Source organism: Cavia porcellus, unplaced genomic scaffold, assembly GCF_034190915.1.
Source record: "Cavia porcellus strain 051 isolate PalLab524CR breed Dunkin Hartley unplaced genomic scaffold, mCavPor4.1 scaffold_31, whole genome shotgun sequence".
Taxonomy (NCBI): Eukaryota; Metazoa; Chordata; class Mammalia; order Rodentia; family Caviidae; genus Cavia; species Cavia porcellus.
Window position 1 is genome coordinate 21,891,295 of NW_026947514.1, and position 16,264 is coordinate 21,907,558.

Here is a 16,264-nt window from a genome sequence, read left to right on the forward strand (position 1 = left end):
CTGGACAGCTAGTAATATGAACCCACAAGACTGTACTATTTAACATTAGTGTGTGACTCGAGTGATGGAGACACATTATCAGTAATAATAGCAATAGTGGAGTGGTTTTAGGGGAGGATGCAGTGCAGGGTTAACTATGCTTCCCTCACCTGCTACACATAGTTGAACTGAATCGTGTGTCTGTCAGATGTTATGTGCACTTGTGAGACCTGGAGAGTAAAGTGTAGCCATTAATGATAGGATTTCAGCCTACTTATACATATATCCCTATGAAGATAAGGACTTGTTGTTAAGCGTATAGTTTATTATTTAATTATTAAGCTGGGCTTGTATGCTTTCATAAAATAAACCTGTAAGTTAAAATATAAGAGGAAGAACATATATTAAGTATATTCTATATTTTATACGTGGTCCAAGATAATTCCTCTTAACATAGTCCAGACAAGCCAAATGTTTGGACTTGTCTGATAAAGAACATTTTGGGGCTGGAAAAGCCAAATTATCCATCTAAGCTGAAGTTAATCTAAGAGGGAAGCAGGAAACTTAGCAAGAAGAAAAAAAGATATAAAATTATCCGTTTTTTCATCCCTTTCAAATACTTAAGCACTGCTATCTAGATGAAGGAGATGCAAGTTCGTTTTAGTTTTCATTTTTGTTGTGTATATATGGTGCTGGGGATTGAACAGAGTAAGCATCAAGCTATATCCTCAGCTTTTACTTTTTCTTTTCTTTTTTAAATTTGAGACGCAGTTTTGCTAGGTTGTCCAGGCTTGCTTGGAACTTGTGATCCTCTTCCCTCAGTCTCCTGAGTAGATAGAATTACAAGTAGATACAATTACTGCACCACCACATCTGGCTCAAGTGTATTAGTCTGAATTCTCTTAAGATAAAGACTGTTCACCTGTGAGACTCTGGAAGTGTCCAAGACATTTTGGGGGGGGGTAGGACAGAGAGACAGGCAGACACACACACACACACACACACACACACACACACACACACACACAGAGAGACAGACAGAGACAGAGACAGAGGCAGACAGACAGACATAGCAATATCATGGGCTGTGGCTGTTAATTTAGCAACTAATCAGAAGAATTAGAGTTTTTTAGGTTTTGGTGTCTGTTTTCCCAGAGTAACTTCAGAGTTTATTAATTATCCTCCTGAGGCTGTCACTTTTGTCCGAAGTGATGTGATGCTAGGAACTCTGTGAAGGCAGTAAAACCTGGAGAATTTTAGAGTAGAGTAGAGATTGAGTTTCAAAGGATTCTTCTCATTCATTCATTTATTTGAGACAGTGTCTTGCAATGTAGTTCAGGCTGGCCCTGAACTTGCTGTGTAGCCCAGGCTGGACTCAAATTCATGGTGATCCTTCTGCCTCAGCCTTCTGAGTGCTAGGATTACAAGCATGTACCACCACACCAGCTTCTTCTTAAACCACTCTATTCTGTCCTTCCTGATATCTGAGAAAAATAAATACATTTGCTGTTTAAACCAGTTCCAGGAAAACATAATATATCTTGTAATCAAAGACATTTTATTTGATAGAATGTAATGAAAATGTGATTTTAATCTTGAGGGCTACTTGGAACCCTCTTAATGCATTGCCAGGGCGTATAGGACCTCCAAATGACACAGGTGAAGTATTATAACTCTTAATGTGCTTGATGTCCGATATGCCGAGTTCGTGTTCCCCAAAATCGAAGCATGATTTCTAAGGAACAACAAAAGCTAAGAGTAGAAAATTAAATTGAGGAAGATATAGCTCCTGATAGGTCCCCAGGAGGGGACCCGAGTGGGTTGCCATGGAGTTCATTTCTCAAAGTAAATTTATAGAGCAAAATCATGACGTGGGTACGTGAGGATTAAAAGTTTGGTCAACCAGTAAGATTATAAGTATAGTGGCTTAGTTAATATTTATTCAGTGGGGAAGCGAGTCACATAGCAAGTGTACATGGAAAGAACAAAGAACTTTTCAGAAAAGGATGGGTCGGAGATCTTGGTCACCCACCAAGGTGACTGATGTCTATCTAGACTTTATTGGACCAGGTGTTACCATTTAATCTTGTCCTTTGGGAAGGCTTGTTGGGCTGGTTATTCTGCCTTTATCTTGAGGCCTGGCCTCCATCAGATAATGTGTGTGGCAACAGTTGTAATGTGTTTTGATGTTTTGTATTGACTCTCTCCTAGCCTTTATATCTGACTGCCCATAATATTTCTACCTAAGTCACTGTCTGTAATAAGGAGACTCTGTTACCTGCTCCAAACACTGATCACTATATGTAAGCCACCTCCTCTCACTCTCAGGCTTCTCCCACCATGTCTCACTCCTCTAATGGAGTACATAGAAAGAACTCTTCCCAAAAGACACCTCACTCTAGTTTCTGAAAGCCATGAACATACTACTTCCAGAATTATATTATGTTTACTCTGTGTTCAACCAGATAAACCAATTACGTGAATAAGCATAATCCAATCACATGAGGCTTGTTTTAGTATCTTTTCTACTGCTGTATGAGAATATCACAGAATGGGTAATTTATAAACAATGGAGACATATTCGACTTAGTCTAAGAAAATGGTACTGACATCTGGCAAGTACCTTTGTGTTGCACTATAACATGGTGAAATGCATGCTACAGAGAAAGAGTCTGACTGAACTCACTTTTATAAAAAACCTGGAATAAAGATAACTGACTTTTGGTAGCAGCATTAATCCGTTCATAAGGCAGAGCTTGGAATGATCTAGTAACTTCTTGAAGACACCGCCCCTTACAATAACAATGTATTTCTCCGTGAATTTTAGAAAGGATATACAAACCAGCTCCCTGACCTACTAAAACTTATGTGCTTCTCACATATGAAATAGATTTATCTTATCCTAATCACCCTAAAGGCATAATTTGTTCTGACATCAACTAAAAATTTCAAAACCTGGGGCCTCATCTAACTCAGTTGTGGGTGAGACTTAAGTCACAGTTCATCCCGAGACACATTCCCACCAGCTGTAGGTGTGTGACATTGAAACCAGTTATTTACTTCTGAAATACAGCAGTGGGCCCATATAGACATTTCAATTGCAGAAGGGAGAAATAAGAAAGAGAGGTAACTGAATCCAGGTAAATCCAAACCCAACAAGGAAAACAACGGGAAGTTGTAAAGGTGGAGAACAAACTTTTTCCACCCATGTGTTGCCACCTGAACATCCTCGGTCATGGGAGCCCCAGAAGCATCTCACAGTCCTTCTGCTGTGGCTTTGCTGGGCTCAGCTAGGCAGCAGTTGTCCAGGCTGGACTGCACTCTGGTAGCTCTTGAGTTCTGAGATCTTAAGTGTGGTCATGCTTCTGTGGCTGCACAATGTATGCTTTGTGCTTATGTACTCATTTCCTCTACCAGATATCCTAGTTTATTAATTTTAATTTCTTTCTTCCATCAGGGTATGGATACAGTGTACCCAGATTCTTTGCAACTGTTTAACAAGGATGGCCTTTACTTTCTCTTCTAATATCTTCTTTTTTATTTCTGTCTTGCACCTCATCACCATGGCTTTTACTATCCGTATCTTCCTATTGTGACTACTTCAGCTAAAATATTCCACACATTCCCTATAAAATTTTCTGAGAAAAATAAATACATTTGCTGTTTAACCCAGTTCCAGGAAAACATAGTATATTTTGTAATAAAAGACATTTTATTTGATAGAATGTAATCAGCCTTCATCAGAACATTATGCCGTTGCATTTCATTGGAAGTGATTTTTTTTTCCTAGCTTGCTCCTCTGAATTTTTCATCTTTTACGCGTTGTCAGTTTCAAAGCCATTGCCGCATTTTCAAGTGTTTGTTACAGCAGTAGCCTAACTTTTTGGTACCGATTTTTTGGTTGCTTTTGTTTCTGTTCCTTTTCTGTTGCTATAATAAAGTGCCACACCTGGGGTAATATATAAACAGTAGAAGTTTATTCAGCTCGTAGTTCTGAAGGCTGAGAATCTAAGACTATGTGTTGGCCTCTGGAAATAAACTTCATTCAGTGTCATAACATGTAGTAACTATTATTTCTATGGGTACAAATGACATTCTTTTTTAGTCCATAGAACTATACTTGGTTGGACTGGGAGTCAAATTCATTTTTTTTTCTTCCGGTGAAAGCTCAGCTGTTTAATTACCTACTTTTATTTTTATGTTAACTTTGTGTTCTTTGTTTCTTCTCATTAAAATCCAGAAGGATTTAAGGAAACTCCTCATTTCTGGACTGACTCATTACATTTTATCATTGTTTCATACTGAAATATACAATTGAATTGCCTTGTATATATTTACATTTTCATTCATTATTTCTGATTCTGAGGTAAATTTTTTTCTTTATTCAGGACATAGTAGAAACGTGAATTATAACCTTACATTGCACTTCACAAATATGTACAATATTTGTCAATTAAAAATAAAACTTAAGAGAAAAAGACGTGTGAGTGTCAATAAGCAAGTATAGTGATTGTTCTGTGCCATGTTATACAGGAAATAATCTTGGCTCCATTGCTGCCTACTTTTTCATTTGCAGTGATTGGACAGAGACCGTGATGGTTATTTGTTGGTCTTTCCTCCTCAGTGTCATCCCCAACCTTTAACACACTTGGCAGGAGTGATGAATGGGTAGCCCATTACTTTTCTCTTGAGCGCTTTCCCATCCTATTTAGTCTTTATCTTATTTATACCTTTGTTGATCTTCAGAACTCCTGGTAGTAAATGGAAATGCTTCTAGTCAGTGTTGTTTTATTTTATTAGTATTAGCTTATTACATCATATCCTTTCTTAGATTTTATCTGTCTATATTATTTATTATCTCTGTTTCAAGATTTCTGCTTTTTAAAAATGTGCATTGGAATGTACATCATTGCCATGATGTTTCTCGCTTGGAGCCTTGTGACTAGGCGTTGAATTTTCTGAAGCCATGAGCTAAATTGTACGTTTTCTCCTTTAAGTTGTGGGTTTTAGTTATGTCTCCACTATGGGAAAGCGACTAATAAATAAACAAGCACTCTTATCACTGAACTACATCCCCAGCTTTTTAAAATTTTTTACAAAAGGGTCTTGCTAAGTTACGTAGGCTGATCTTGAATGTGTGATCCTCCTGCCTCAGCTTCCTTAGTAATACTTTATTAAACCAACCTCTAGTAAATTATAGTAGTTCTTTACCTATCTCTTTTTTCAATTTATCTTACATTTAAATGATTATTTATAGTGCTAGATTGTTACATTTTGGTGTTAAAATACAAAATATATGTTTCAATATTATACTATTCCAGTGTAATTATGTATTTTCCACTTTTCTTCAAAAAAATAGAAAAAATGTTTCATGAATTTTTTCTTTTCCTTATGTATTAAACTATATTTTGTTTTGTGGAAGAATCTATGTTGAGTTTCACAGTAACATTTTTTTGCTTTATGTTCCTTACCCTTTAGCTTCTAAAAGAAAAGGATGATTTGAAAAATCAGCTTTATATAGCATTGCAACAGATAGAGAATCTTAGAAAAGAATTGAATGATGTCTTAACCAGGCGTGCCCTTCAAGAGGAAGAGATTGACTCTAAGGAGAGGAAACTAAGTGATATTCAGTCTCATCAAGCGGAGCTTGAACAGGAAGTCAAGAATTCTGTGGATACCATTCAAAGACTAGAGAGTGAATTAAAAAAGCAGAATATGGTTCAAAGCCAGATGAAATTTGAGAAAGCTCACCTGGAAGAAGAAATTGCAGAATTAAGGAAGAGCCATCTTCAGGACAAAGCTAAACTTCTTGAGATGCAAGAGTCCATCAAGGACTTAAGTGCCATTCGAGCAGATCTTGCTAATAAATTGGCCGAAGAAGAGAAAGCCAAGAAAATGGTGCTTAAGGACCTTTCTGACCTCACAGCCCAGGCAAAATCGAAGGATGAAGAAACAGCTACTGTCATCACACAGCTGAAGCTGGAGCGAGATGTTCACCAGAGGGAGCTGGAAGATCTCACATCTTCACTGCACAGTGTGAAAATGAAACATGAACAAAATATTCAGGAGCTGATGAAGCACTTTAAGAAAGAAAAGAGTGAAGCAGAGCATCATATTAGGACGCTGCAGGTACCTGTGCTGAATTATCTTGATGATACTGAAGGAATTTTTCTGGTGGCTCATGAAGTTAATAAAGCGTAAACTTTTAGAGATCATTTTGTATTCCCAAGCACTGAAGGGGAGATAAAACCAACAATAAAGAGGTTTATTCATGCCTGTTCGGCCAGGTCGAAATGAGTTATAGCAGCCACCTGGGAGGGCCTATTTTACAGCACTGAAGCCCTTTAAAAGGAACATTTAGCTGTTTTGGGAGTTCAGGAAAGGTAGAGGTGGCAGTAAGTCCTGGACCTGAAACGTGCCCTCATTCAGCATTTTATGACCTCCTAAAATATAAAAGGCAAAGACTTGTCAAGGCCATAGAGGCTATAACCACAGTCCTGATTAGTATGGTAACTAAAGTGGATCAGCTTATGGGCTGTGTAAACCCGAGGCTTTTGAGGTTTACCCCTTCTATTCCAATTCAGAGTTACATGGGTGAATTTCTAAGTGATACTTCACATTTAAGGAGATGTTTCTCATGTCTAATGATTCTAGTGTTACATCAACCAGGGCAATCATTTTTTGCATGATAAGTCTATCCTTCTCTGTTTTTATCCATTGCATTTATTATCATATAGTGCTGATTCCATACTATTTATTTTTTTGATCTCCCTTTATTAGAATGAAAACTCCATAAATATGGGAACATTGGAATTAAGTCTGATTTTTACAGCTAAGTCTCCAGTCTTACATAGTTTTTGGAACCTTGTAAATATCTGTTAAGTAGATGAAAGAATGGATACATCTTTAAAAGTTAACTATAGTTTGTTCAAAAGTCTTTGAAATTCAAAAAATATAATGCAAAATGGAATTATGTTGAAGAATCTGGCATTTTTAGAATGCTATAGCTGGTTTCTAGGTTCTTTTGCCAATAGTGAATTTAGGGTAATTACTCAGATAGGCAGGTCAGAATGGAGGGTTTGTGACCCTCACTAGATTTCACTGACTCTAAAATGCAGTCAGTTTAAAGGTGCATCATTGTTGTATGTTACTAAGAAAAAATATGCAACCTTCTTCCTGTGAAACTATGACATGACATTAAACTGTAGGACAACCACGCAGAGAGGGTAGATTGTGAAAAATATACATTTTACTGTTGTTTAAATTTGGTGTATTAGTTCTTCAGTGTTTATGAGGACAGAAACAAAAGTAAGAGTAGGGTTACGAAGAACTGAGATCTCTGTCTCTGTCTGTCTCTCATGTTATTTGCTTGGTTGTGACAATAATACTATCAAATATTTTTTCAACATTTTATGTTATTCCCTACTAAAATTTTACTTGTGCATCTTCATTACTTTTCTCTCACTGGGACAAAATGCTCAACAAAAATGACGGAAGGAAAGGTTTATTTAGCTCACTGTTTGTGGAGGTTTCAGTCCATAGTCAGCTGGCTCCAAGGCAGGGCTGATACGGCAAAGGAGCAACACTGCAAGGCAGCAACCCATAAAAGCAGCCAGAGAAAAAGGGAAGAACACGCCTCTTTTCCTCCCTTGTATATTATATGCAGGCCACTCCTTCCCCTACAGATGTAGCACTCACAAAATTTCCTTGCCTGCCTTTTATACAAGATGAGCATATTTACAAAGGATCCTGGCTCCCTGCTGAGTCTCTTCATTAGACTTTGTTTTTTGGTACTGGGGTTTGAACTCACAACCTAGCGTTTGCCAGGCAGGCACTTATGCCACTGAGGTAAATCTCTGGCCTCTTATTCGTTAGACTTTTAAACTTCTGAAGTTGACATAATGTATCAATCATAACACTGTGTTATTCACTGAATATTCATATCACCTTTAGATTGTGGAACTTGAGGTAACTGAGACATACAAAGTTGTAAAATAACTTGTGGAGAGTTTTACAGCTGAAGAGTGGATTTGAACCCAGATAGTTGGCTGCCTGCATTCTTTATTACTTTGATCTCCTGGAAAGAGTTTAGAATCAAGAACGACTAGGTAATAGCATTGGTCACTTGGTAAATAATGACACTTTTTGCCAACCTAGACAACATAGACAAACAGACAGAACAGCAGATTTCAACAGAACAGTGACAATTCTAGTTTTTTAGCATATTGCATTAGGTAGGAGGGATCTTAAGGTGAGCCATGAAAATCTCGGTTCAGTAGTTTAATACGTAAGGGTTTAGGAGTTGAAGAAGTAATTAAAATCAGAATGAAACATTTGGGAGTCAGTAACTTGCAGGTGGTAGTTGAAATAATAGGATTTGGGAGATTGTACATGGAGAAAGGAAAGGAGGCATTTCTAGAATTCCAGTGTTTAAAGAAAAAATTAATAGAGAACTTCTAGAAAAGGAGAATAAAATAACATATGAGGGGTAAGAGGAGAATCGTATAAATGGTATTTTGGAGACCCAGGTAGGACATTTTTAGAATGATACAATTGAGAGTGTTATGTGTGGCACATAATCTTAAGAGTGTTAAAATCTAAAAGAAGTTAAAATAAATTTACTGCTTTTGGCAGAGACTGATTAAAAGTGTCCATAAGAAATATGTGAAAATGTTCAATGAAAAAATAGAGTGTAGAGCCGGGGCCAGGCATTTCTTCCTTTGAGGATTTTGGATGAAACCAGTAAGATTTGGTACATTGATAGAGGTGGTCAAAGGGAATTGATGAGACTGATGGTCTCTCTTCCCTTTGACAAGAGTAGGACAACACTAGTGGCTTTTGGGTGGTGAGGAGAAAACTGCTGTGAAGATAGATATAACCTGGAGCGGATCTGGGAGCTTGTGAAGTGTTGCCATGTAGGTGAACGTGAGGAACATAGGTTTCAGTGGAATGAGAGAGGTGAGTAATAAGAATACGTGGCTTCCAGGTAGTTATTAGGCCAGAAATTCTTAGATTGTGGTGCACATTTTTGGAGATAGGGTAGTAGGTGTGGCATGCAGTGGGTTGCCTTTGTGGAATGAGGCTAAACGTAGTTAGAATAGAACAGGTTCAATAAACTTTGAGATTGTTTTGTTGCGTGGACATTTGGGCATTTATGGTATTATTAGGAGGAGAATAATTGGGCCCAATACCAGAATCCTCCTGAAGAGAGGGACTGGTCAGTCAGCTGTTACCAGCAAGGAAACAGAGGCACCGGTGAGGAATAGTGTGAATCTTAGAGAAAGGCAGGATTTTGCGTGGTGATTAGCATGTGATGATTTGTTAACATGCTGGATTTGGCAAAAGAAATTGTTCTCGAGGAGCTGATAGTTCTCTTGATTGTTGTTGAAACTAGAATCTCCTTTCCTTCTCAGAAGTTCAGATGCCTTGTTGCCATTATTTAGGTTGTGTGACCATCCTGCAGAGATACTAGGAGTTAGTCATAATTTGTTCACTTAGAATAGGATCAGAATATCAGTCTCACATTCAGATATATTGAGAGGGAGACAGAATATTGAAAGTACAACTTGTTTGACCAAATATGAATGTGTTGATATAGGAGAAGTGTAGCTCAACCTGCTGGATATCAGATGTGTCAAGTTCATGTCCCTGAAATCGAAGAATGAATTCTAAAGAACAAAGGAGGTTAAGAGCAGAAAAGGTTTATTAGATAATAGGAATAATGTAATTCTACACTTTTACCCATTTGTATTATGTAAAAAGAGAATTGATAACAAAGATCCTTATAGATTTAGTATATTGAATTATGTACAATAGAATTTTAGGCAATCAGCTCTACAAGTGGTATATTTTTGTGTCTTCCTGTCTCCTGTAATTTATTGCTTTTTCAATTGAGTAAACTGTGATACAACAACCACATTTTTTTCCTGTGTAAATTACATGTCCCCCTTCATCAAAAATTATCTTACTTATACCTACTTTTAAATTTAAGTTGGTATTTTACTGACATGCTGTAGCTTTAATTAATATTTTCAGGGTGTTGGGCTATCACTTTATTATAATTTCAACAAAATCATTTTGTGAAGCATTTTAGTGGAACCAAAATGTTCAGGGTGGAGTTGTGAGGTTTTACCACTTGTCAGCCATATGAACTCGATCAAATTACTTCACCTTTTCATGCATTATCAACAAAGTAAGGATAACAGCACTTTTGTATATTGCTGAGTGGTTGCAATCACATCACTTCTGAACCCTACAATGAAATGTAAATGTAATAAAAAGCACAAAAATAAATATGTCCTTAAGGTAAGAATTGGTGTGCTGACAAATATTTAAAAGCAGCCTCTCTGGGGGAAGAAATGCAGACTTGCAGCATTTGCCAGGCTTATTGATGTAAACATCCCCATGGGCGGATTTCATAGAAGACAGAACCAGACAGGGGTGAAGCTGGGAAGAGGTGAGCACTGGCTCCTGGCGTCTCTGTTACATCCCTGACCTTCTGGAGAAGCCTCTCATTTATCTGTGCTTTTTATAGGAAAGAAGAGAGAAGTAAAAGCATTCTACTGAAAGTTAAACTTGTAATTGAGCAGTTTTCCTGGTGAGAGACTTTATTTTGTAAATTTATTTTTGAACTGTGAGTACAGGATTTCTCATAAAAAAAATCAATTTGTTTGTTAATTCAAAGTAGCATCAGGTCTTAGGTAAATTTTGTGGAGTAAATAAAATATAGATTTTCTCCGAAACTCACAGAAGTTCCTCCTTTCAGGAAGTTTTCCTCAATGATTGTGTTCTTACATACCTAATTAAAACATATAATAAACATAGAAAAATTAAAGAGCCATGTATTTTAAGCATTAAAAACACTGGTAGGTGGAGCCAGTTAGTGTTGAAAATTTCAACCATATTGTTTTTAAAACATAACTTTGTATCTTCGAGAGGCTGAGTGAAGGGATAATTGAAAATACTTAAAAATTTTAGAAAGAATTCTTGAGTTTAAATCCTCTCTCTGCATTTATACCATATATACCCTTGGGCAAATTATTAGCTTTAGTTTTAAAAAGAAGGCATTAGGACAATAATACAGGCTTCTTGGTTAGGTTGCTTTGACAATGAATACAAAAATTGTACATAATGTCTCAGCACTATCTGACACACAGTGTTTACATTGTTATTTCAAAATTCTTTAAGTTCACAACCTAGCAAATGTTTATTGAATTCCTTATATGGAATAGATTATTAATGTTTACATTTGAGACCTGATTTCCATTATATCTAAATAAAGGTGAATAAAAAGTTACTTTATTTTATATGATTGATGCTGAAATAAAGTGTTTCACGTTAAGTTTATAGTTTCTTGGCTGTTATAATTCATAAATTTTCTAGTGCCAGAAATATAGCATCATTAATTACATTGTACTAAAGTACATAATTCTTTTAAAATCCAGGATTTAGGAAGAACAGGACTGTTATGCTTTTTTTTTATAACTGATCAGTTAGAAGTATCATCTCATAGAATTTTCCGTCAGGAAACTGATCTAACACCTCCTTCCTATTTTAGCAGTTGGTTTCTCTTTTTTTGATACTCCACACACACAGCCTCCACTTTTAAGTACTTCTCATTTATTTTATTTTTTAATTTTTCAATTTTTTTTTGGAGACAGTCTTGCTATGTTGTTTAGGCTGGTCTTGAACTTGCTATGGTAGTCCAAGTTGGCCTCTTCAGCCTCTCAAGTGCTGGAATTATAGGCACGTGGCATCACACCAGGCTTCATTTATTGTTTTCAAGTTGAGTGTTGACTCTCTTTCACTGTTCATATCTATTATCTTTAGCCCCTAGTATAATTCCTATCACTTGGTAAGTGGTTGAGTAATAAAAGAAACACAAGGAATATTTTTTGTTTAATTTTTACGTATAAATACTTTGAGAGAATTATACTGAAGTATTTTCCTACTGGTATAATGTGATTAGTTTGGTATAGTTTGGCTGTAAACAGTGAGTTTTCTCTTTTTCCCTCTTTATCTTAGGCAGAAAGCTTAGAAGATAAGAATATAGCTAAACTCCATCGTTGTGAGCTGGAGAAGTTAAAATCACAGTGTGAGAAGCTGACAGAGGAATTAACCCAGAATGAGAGTGAGAACCAAATAATGAAGCTAAAATATCAATGTTTGAAAGACAAACTGGAAGACAAGGTAATATGGATAAACGCTAATTTAAGACTTGTTTTGAGGTGGGAATGTAGCTCAGTGGTGTAGTACTTGCCTAGCATGCATGAGACATGAGTTTGGTCCTCAGTACTGCTGAAACTGGGATTCTAACTTCTAAAACATGTTTTATATATTCTGTCTTAATAGATAGTAGTTTCAATATTGTCAGAAAAAATAGTTTATTACAATGTAATTTTTATTACACAATAAAGTTTATTACAATATAATTTTTATTCTTTCAGTCAACCATTCATTTTCCAGTAGATTTGATTTACAATTTTTTCCTATGTCTTAAAATTGGAGATTAGAGGCAAAGTAAAAAAGAAGGGAATTGAGAACTTACTATATGTCAGGAATTTATGCCAAAAGGTTGATGTATTTTACCCATTTAATTCTCAGAGCTATTTGGATTAGTGTGTTTGGTCTGTTTGGTTGCTGTCAAGATACTGTGGATTGGATGGCTGAAAAACAGGAGGTACTTGTGTCTTGTGTTTTGGGAAATGCAGTCTGAAGCAATGGCAGATTCGGTGTAGGGTAAGAGCCCCCTTTTTCTTGTTCACCTGCTACTCCTTGTGCTGTGTCCTCACACTGCAAGTGAGTCGTGGGAGCTCTTCCGGTGCTACTTCATCCGGGCACCATCCCATCGATGAGGGCTTCTCACTGTGACTCAGTCACCTCCCAGGAACCCTCCCTCCAAGTAGATCATATTGCAGATTAGGTTTCAGTTGGCAGAGTTTGGGAAGTCGTAGATACTTAATCTGTAGCTGGTAGGTTTCATTGCTGTATGAAGAAAACAAGGTTCAAGGTGAAGTGTTTAATGGTATATGTGCTGGGTGCTAATACATATAATATTTTCGAAATTGATACTATTTACATTTTTATAATTTTGGATGGTGAAGATTAAGAAGGTCATAACTTTGTATATCCCCACCAGCTCCCTGCTTTCCTTTCAGTAGATACCTACATTTATTTTGACTGCAACTTAACCACATTTTGGGTAGAATATCAAGGGCTTGTAGAAACCGTTACTTTTGAGCTTCTCTTGTGACAAAAACTCAACCAATAACAGAAGACAGTATTTAAATTTGCTTCTACTAATTTCTGAAAAGAATTTGCAAAGAAATGTCACAGAGTACCACCGTACAAAAGATGAAAGTAAGGTAATGAGAAAAGGTAGTGTAGACATGGGTAAATGATTGCTAAACTTGTTGAGGGCTAGTAAATCCTGTGAGGAAGGATCTAAGTGGATTGTTACAAACTTTAGAAGAAACTTTCTTAATTTTTTTTTTAACCTTTCCTCTTTGTATTGTGTGTGTGTGTGTGTGTGTGTGTGTGTGTGTGTGTGTATGGAAATAAACTAATTTGGAATTTATGATTAAATATATTTAACGTGCTAAATTTCAGCCTACAGTCTTGACAACAACAGCTGTACTTCTGTTCTTATGTCATTCTTTGTTTTGATTGTGTCTAATGTTCACAAATATAAAGTGTATCTGTTGCCAGGATGTAGTTGCTGTGGAGATAATGCTAAATTTTCCCACTAATAGCTAGAAATTGTGTTAAAATTTTTTGTATTTCCTTATCTGCCTTTAAGAAATAGTGCTGAAAAATTTATTGACAATCTGATATTTACCTTGCAGTACTTAAATGTTTTTTCACTGATCCTATTGTGATGTTCCAGATATGCATGTGTTATCACACATTGCTATAAATGGAACATTTACCTTAGAACAGTGTTTGAAGAGTTGATGATTTTATTACACTGCCTTATCTTGAGCATCACTTAGGTGCTGCCATTGTGGTGGGTCCTGAGATTAGGATGTGGATAAAAGCCAGATCTTCACCTCACCCTTTCAAGTTGGTAAAAAATGGTTGAGTATCCCTTTTCAAAATGCATGAAAGCAGAACTATTTTAGGTACTGGAGTTTTTCAGATTTTGGAATATGTACATGTGCATAATTACATATTTTGGCATGATACCCAAGTCTAAATGCAAAATTCATTTATGTTTCATATATATCATCTTACACATAATCTGAAGATAACTTTATACAATATTTTGAGTCTAATTTGCCTGAGTTCAGGTATAGAACTTTTCAACTGTAACATCCTCTTATTGTTAAAACAGTTTTGAATTTCATAGAATTTAGGATTTTGTATTTGTGGATTTGCAGCATTAAACCTGTATTTAAGTTTTGATGATGTATGCAGGTGATAGTGAACCTTTTCAAACTTTCACTGATGACAAACAGATGGCTGTGGCATGCATGTCATAGGTTGGCCACCACTAGTATATCCTAATGCAGAGAGATGATGATCTTTCTACTTGCAGATAGTGTGTGATCTTTAAGACCCGTGTGCACACAGTCTCTTAGCAAGTGATGTCTTATTTGCATATAACCTATACACATCTTCATATATACTTTAAGTCATCACTACATTACTTAACACAATTTTGGATGCTATGTTAGTAATTATATAGTGTTACGTATTTAGAAAATAATGACAAAGTAGTCTATGTATGTGCAATACAGAGGGAGGAGATTTTTGGGGAGGAGTTATTTTAATTTACTCGATTGAATTTGTAGATTTGAAGCTTATGGATATGGAGGGCTAAAAATGTATAGCTTATTTTTTCTCTTATATTTTCTTTAGTATACATGATTGTTACCTATTTCTGGTTGATTTAACTGTGTTGACATATTCCTTATGTCAACACAAGTTCAGAGAGTTAAACTTTTATTGGTTTATGCCATCTACAGATACAGCCTTTTTCTTTAAGAGATAGTGTAATATCACTATTATCTAGGCAAATGTCAGGTTTGAATCTTTTTCTGTGTGTCTTTAGTTATGACACTCCAGGCCTCTGTCTTATTCTCCTTAAAATATTGTAATGAAATTTTCTTTGCACAATTAAATGTGAGCTTATATATAAAATTCCTTGTACAGTATTTGGTAGCTAATATATCAATAAATGTAGCTGCCATTATTTTATTATGGTTGTGTTTATAGTAATAATCGTAATAATAGAATCATAATATTCATCTAGTAATAAAAACCCTAGAATTTTGCTTTAAAAGTTTAGAGGCAGAATAATTCGAATCCTTTGAGAGAGATGGTTCACAAAGGAAGCACTCATGTGAGAAAACTGGAGATTCATCAGTGATTACATTGAAGGCATAAAGATAAGCCAAATATGTGGGCAGTTTTGAGTTATGCTTACTATTTTAAGGGGAGGGTTCACATCTTGGTCATTTTTCCAACTCTATGGCCAGGCACAGAACTTGACACAGAGGAGGTAGCTTATAATTACTAATAGAGAAAGTGGTATGTGTATATAGACACACACACACATACCTCCCACACACACACAACTGGCCTGACTAGGTAAAAGATAAAACAAAAATGTGTTTTCAATGAAGAAAACCTAGTGACTGTTAGCTTGCAGATTACTATTGATAAATGCAGCTTTATTAACTGAAGGGGATTAAAAATGTGGCTGTGCTGTACTGAAAAGGGAAACCTTTCTTGTTTGTATAACAGTAATGCTCTGCCTTGTCCATCTTCAGCGTTAATATGTGATGTTACTGAGGCTACCAATACATGAAATTTTCAAAAGGTTTTTATGTACTTTGTTTTAGTCTGATTTTTGCCATGTTGTTATTCTTGATAAACTAAGAAATGTTAAAAATGTATTGGAATTCATCAAAGGCATTAGAACTAAGGTAGCATTAATCAGTGGTGGAAGATTATTCTTAACATGAGAATATCTATTTGTGGAAAAGCTAACTGTGGCATATTTTGCTCATGTATTCAGAGGTGGTATGTAGTACTAAAGGCATTTCTTTTTATCTGATTTTGCTTCTCAAATATTAATTTTCAATTTTACATGTTAAAGTTCTGTAGGTATAATGCAGCCTACAGAACTTCCATGTATACTTTTAAAACTTTATTATGATCTTCTAAGCAGAGAAAATACTTCCTTGAAATGTTAAAAAGAAATTTTCTCCTATGTTATCATTAAAATTTATTATCACTTTTGCTTAAATTTTAGAGGAAAATATTGTATTTCTTATTTTGC

At 35.8% G+C, this 16,264-nt stretch overlaps 1 protein-coding gene across 7 annotated transcripts in view; it reads left to right on the top strand.

Annotated features, from left to right (window-relative positions):
* Cep128 (centrosomal protein 128) overlaps positions 1 to 16,264 on the top strand; it is a 422,276-nt gene that overhangs the window by 126,902 nt on the left and 279,110 nt on the right. For all 7 annotated transcript variants that reach the window (XM_063241248.1, XM_063241247.1, XM_063241250.1 and 4 more), the window contains 2 exons: positions 5,458 to 6,108; positions 12,004 to 12,168. In XM_063241248.1, the coding sequence (XP_063097318.1) occupies positions 5,458 to 6,108; positions 12,004 to 12,168 (816 nt within the window). The remainder of the gene's footprint in view (positions 1 to 5,457; positions 6,109 to 12,003; positions 12,169 to 16,264) is intronic.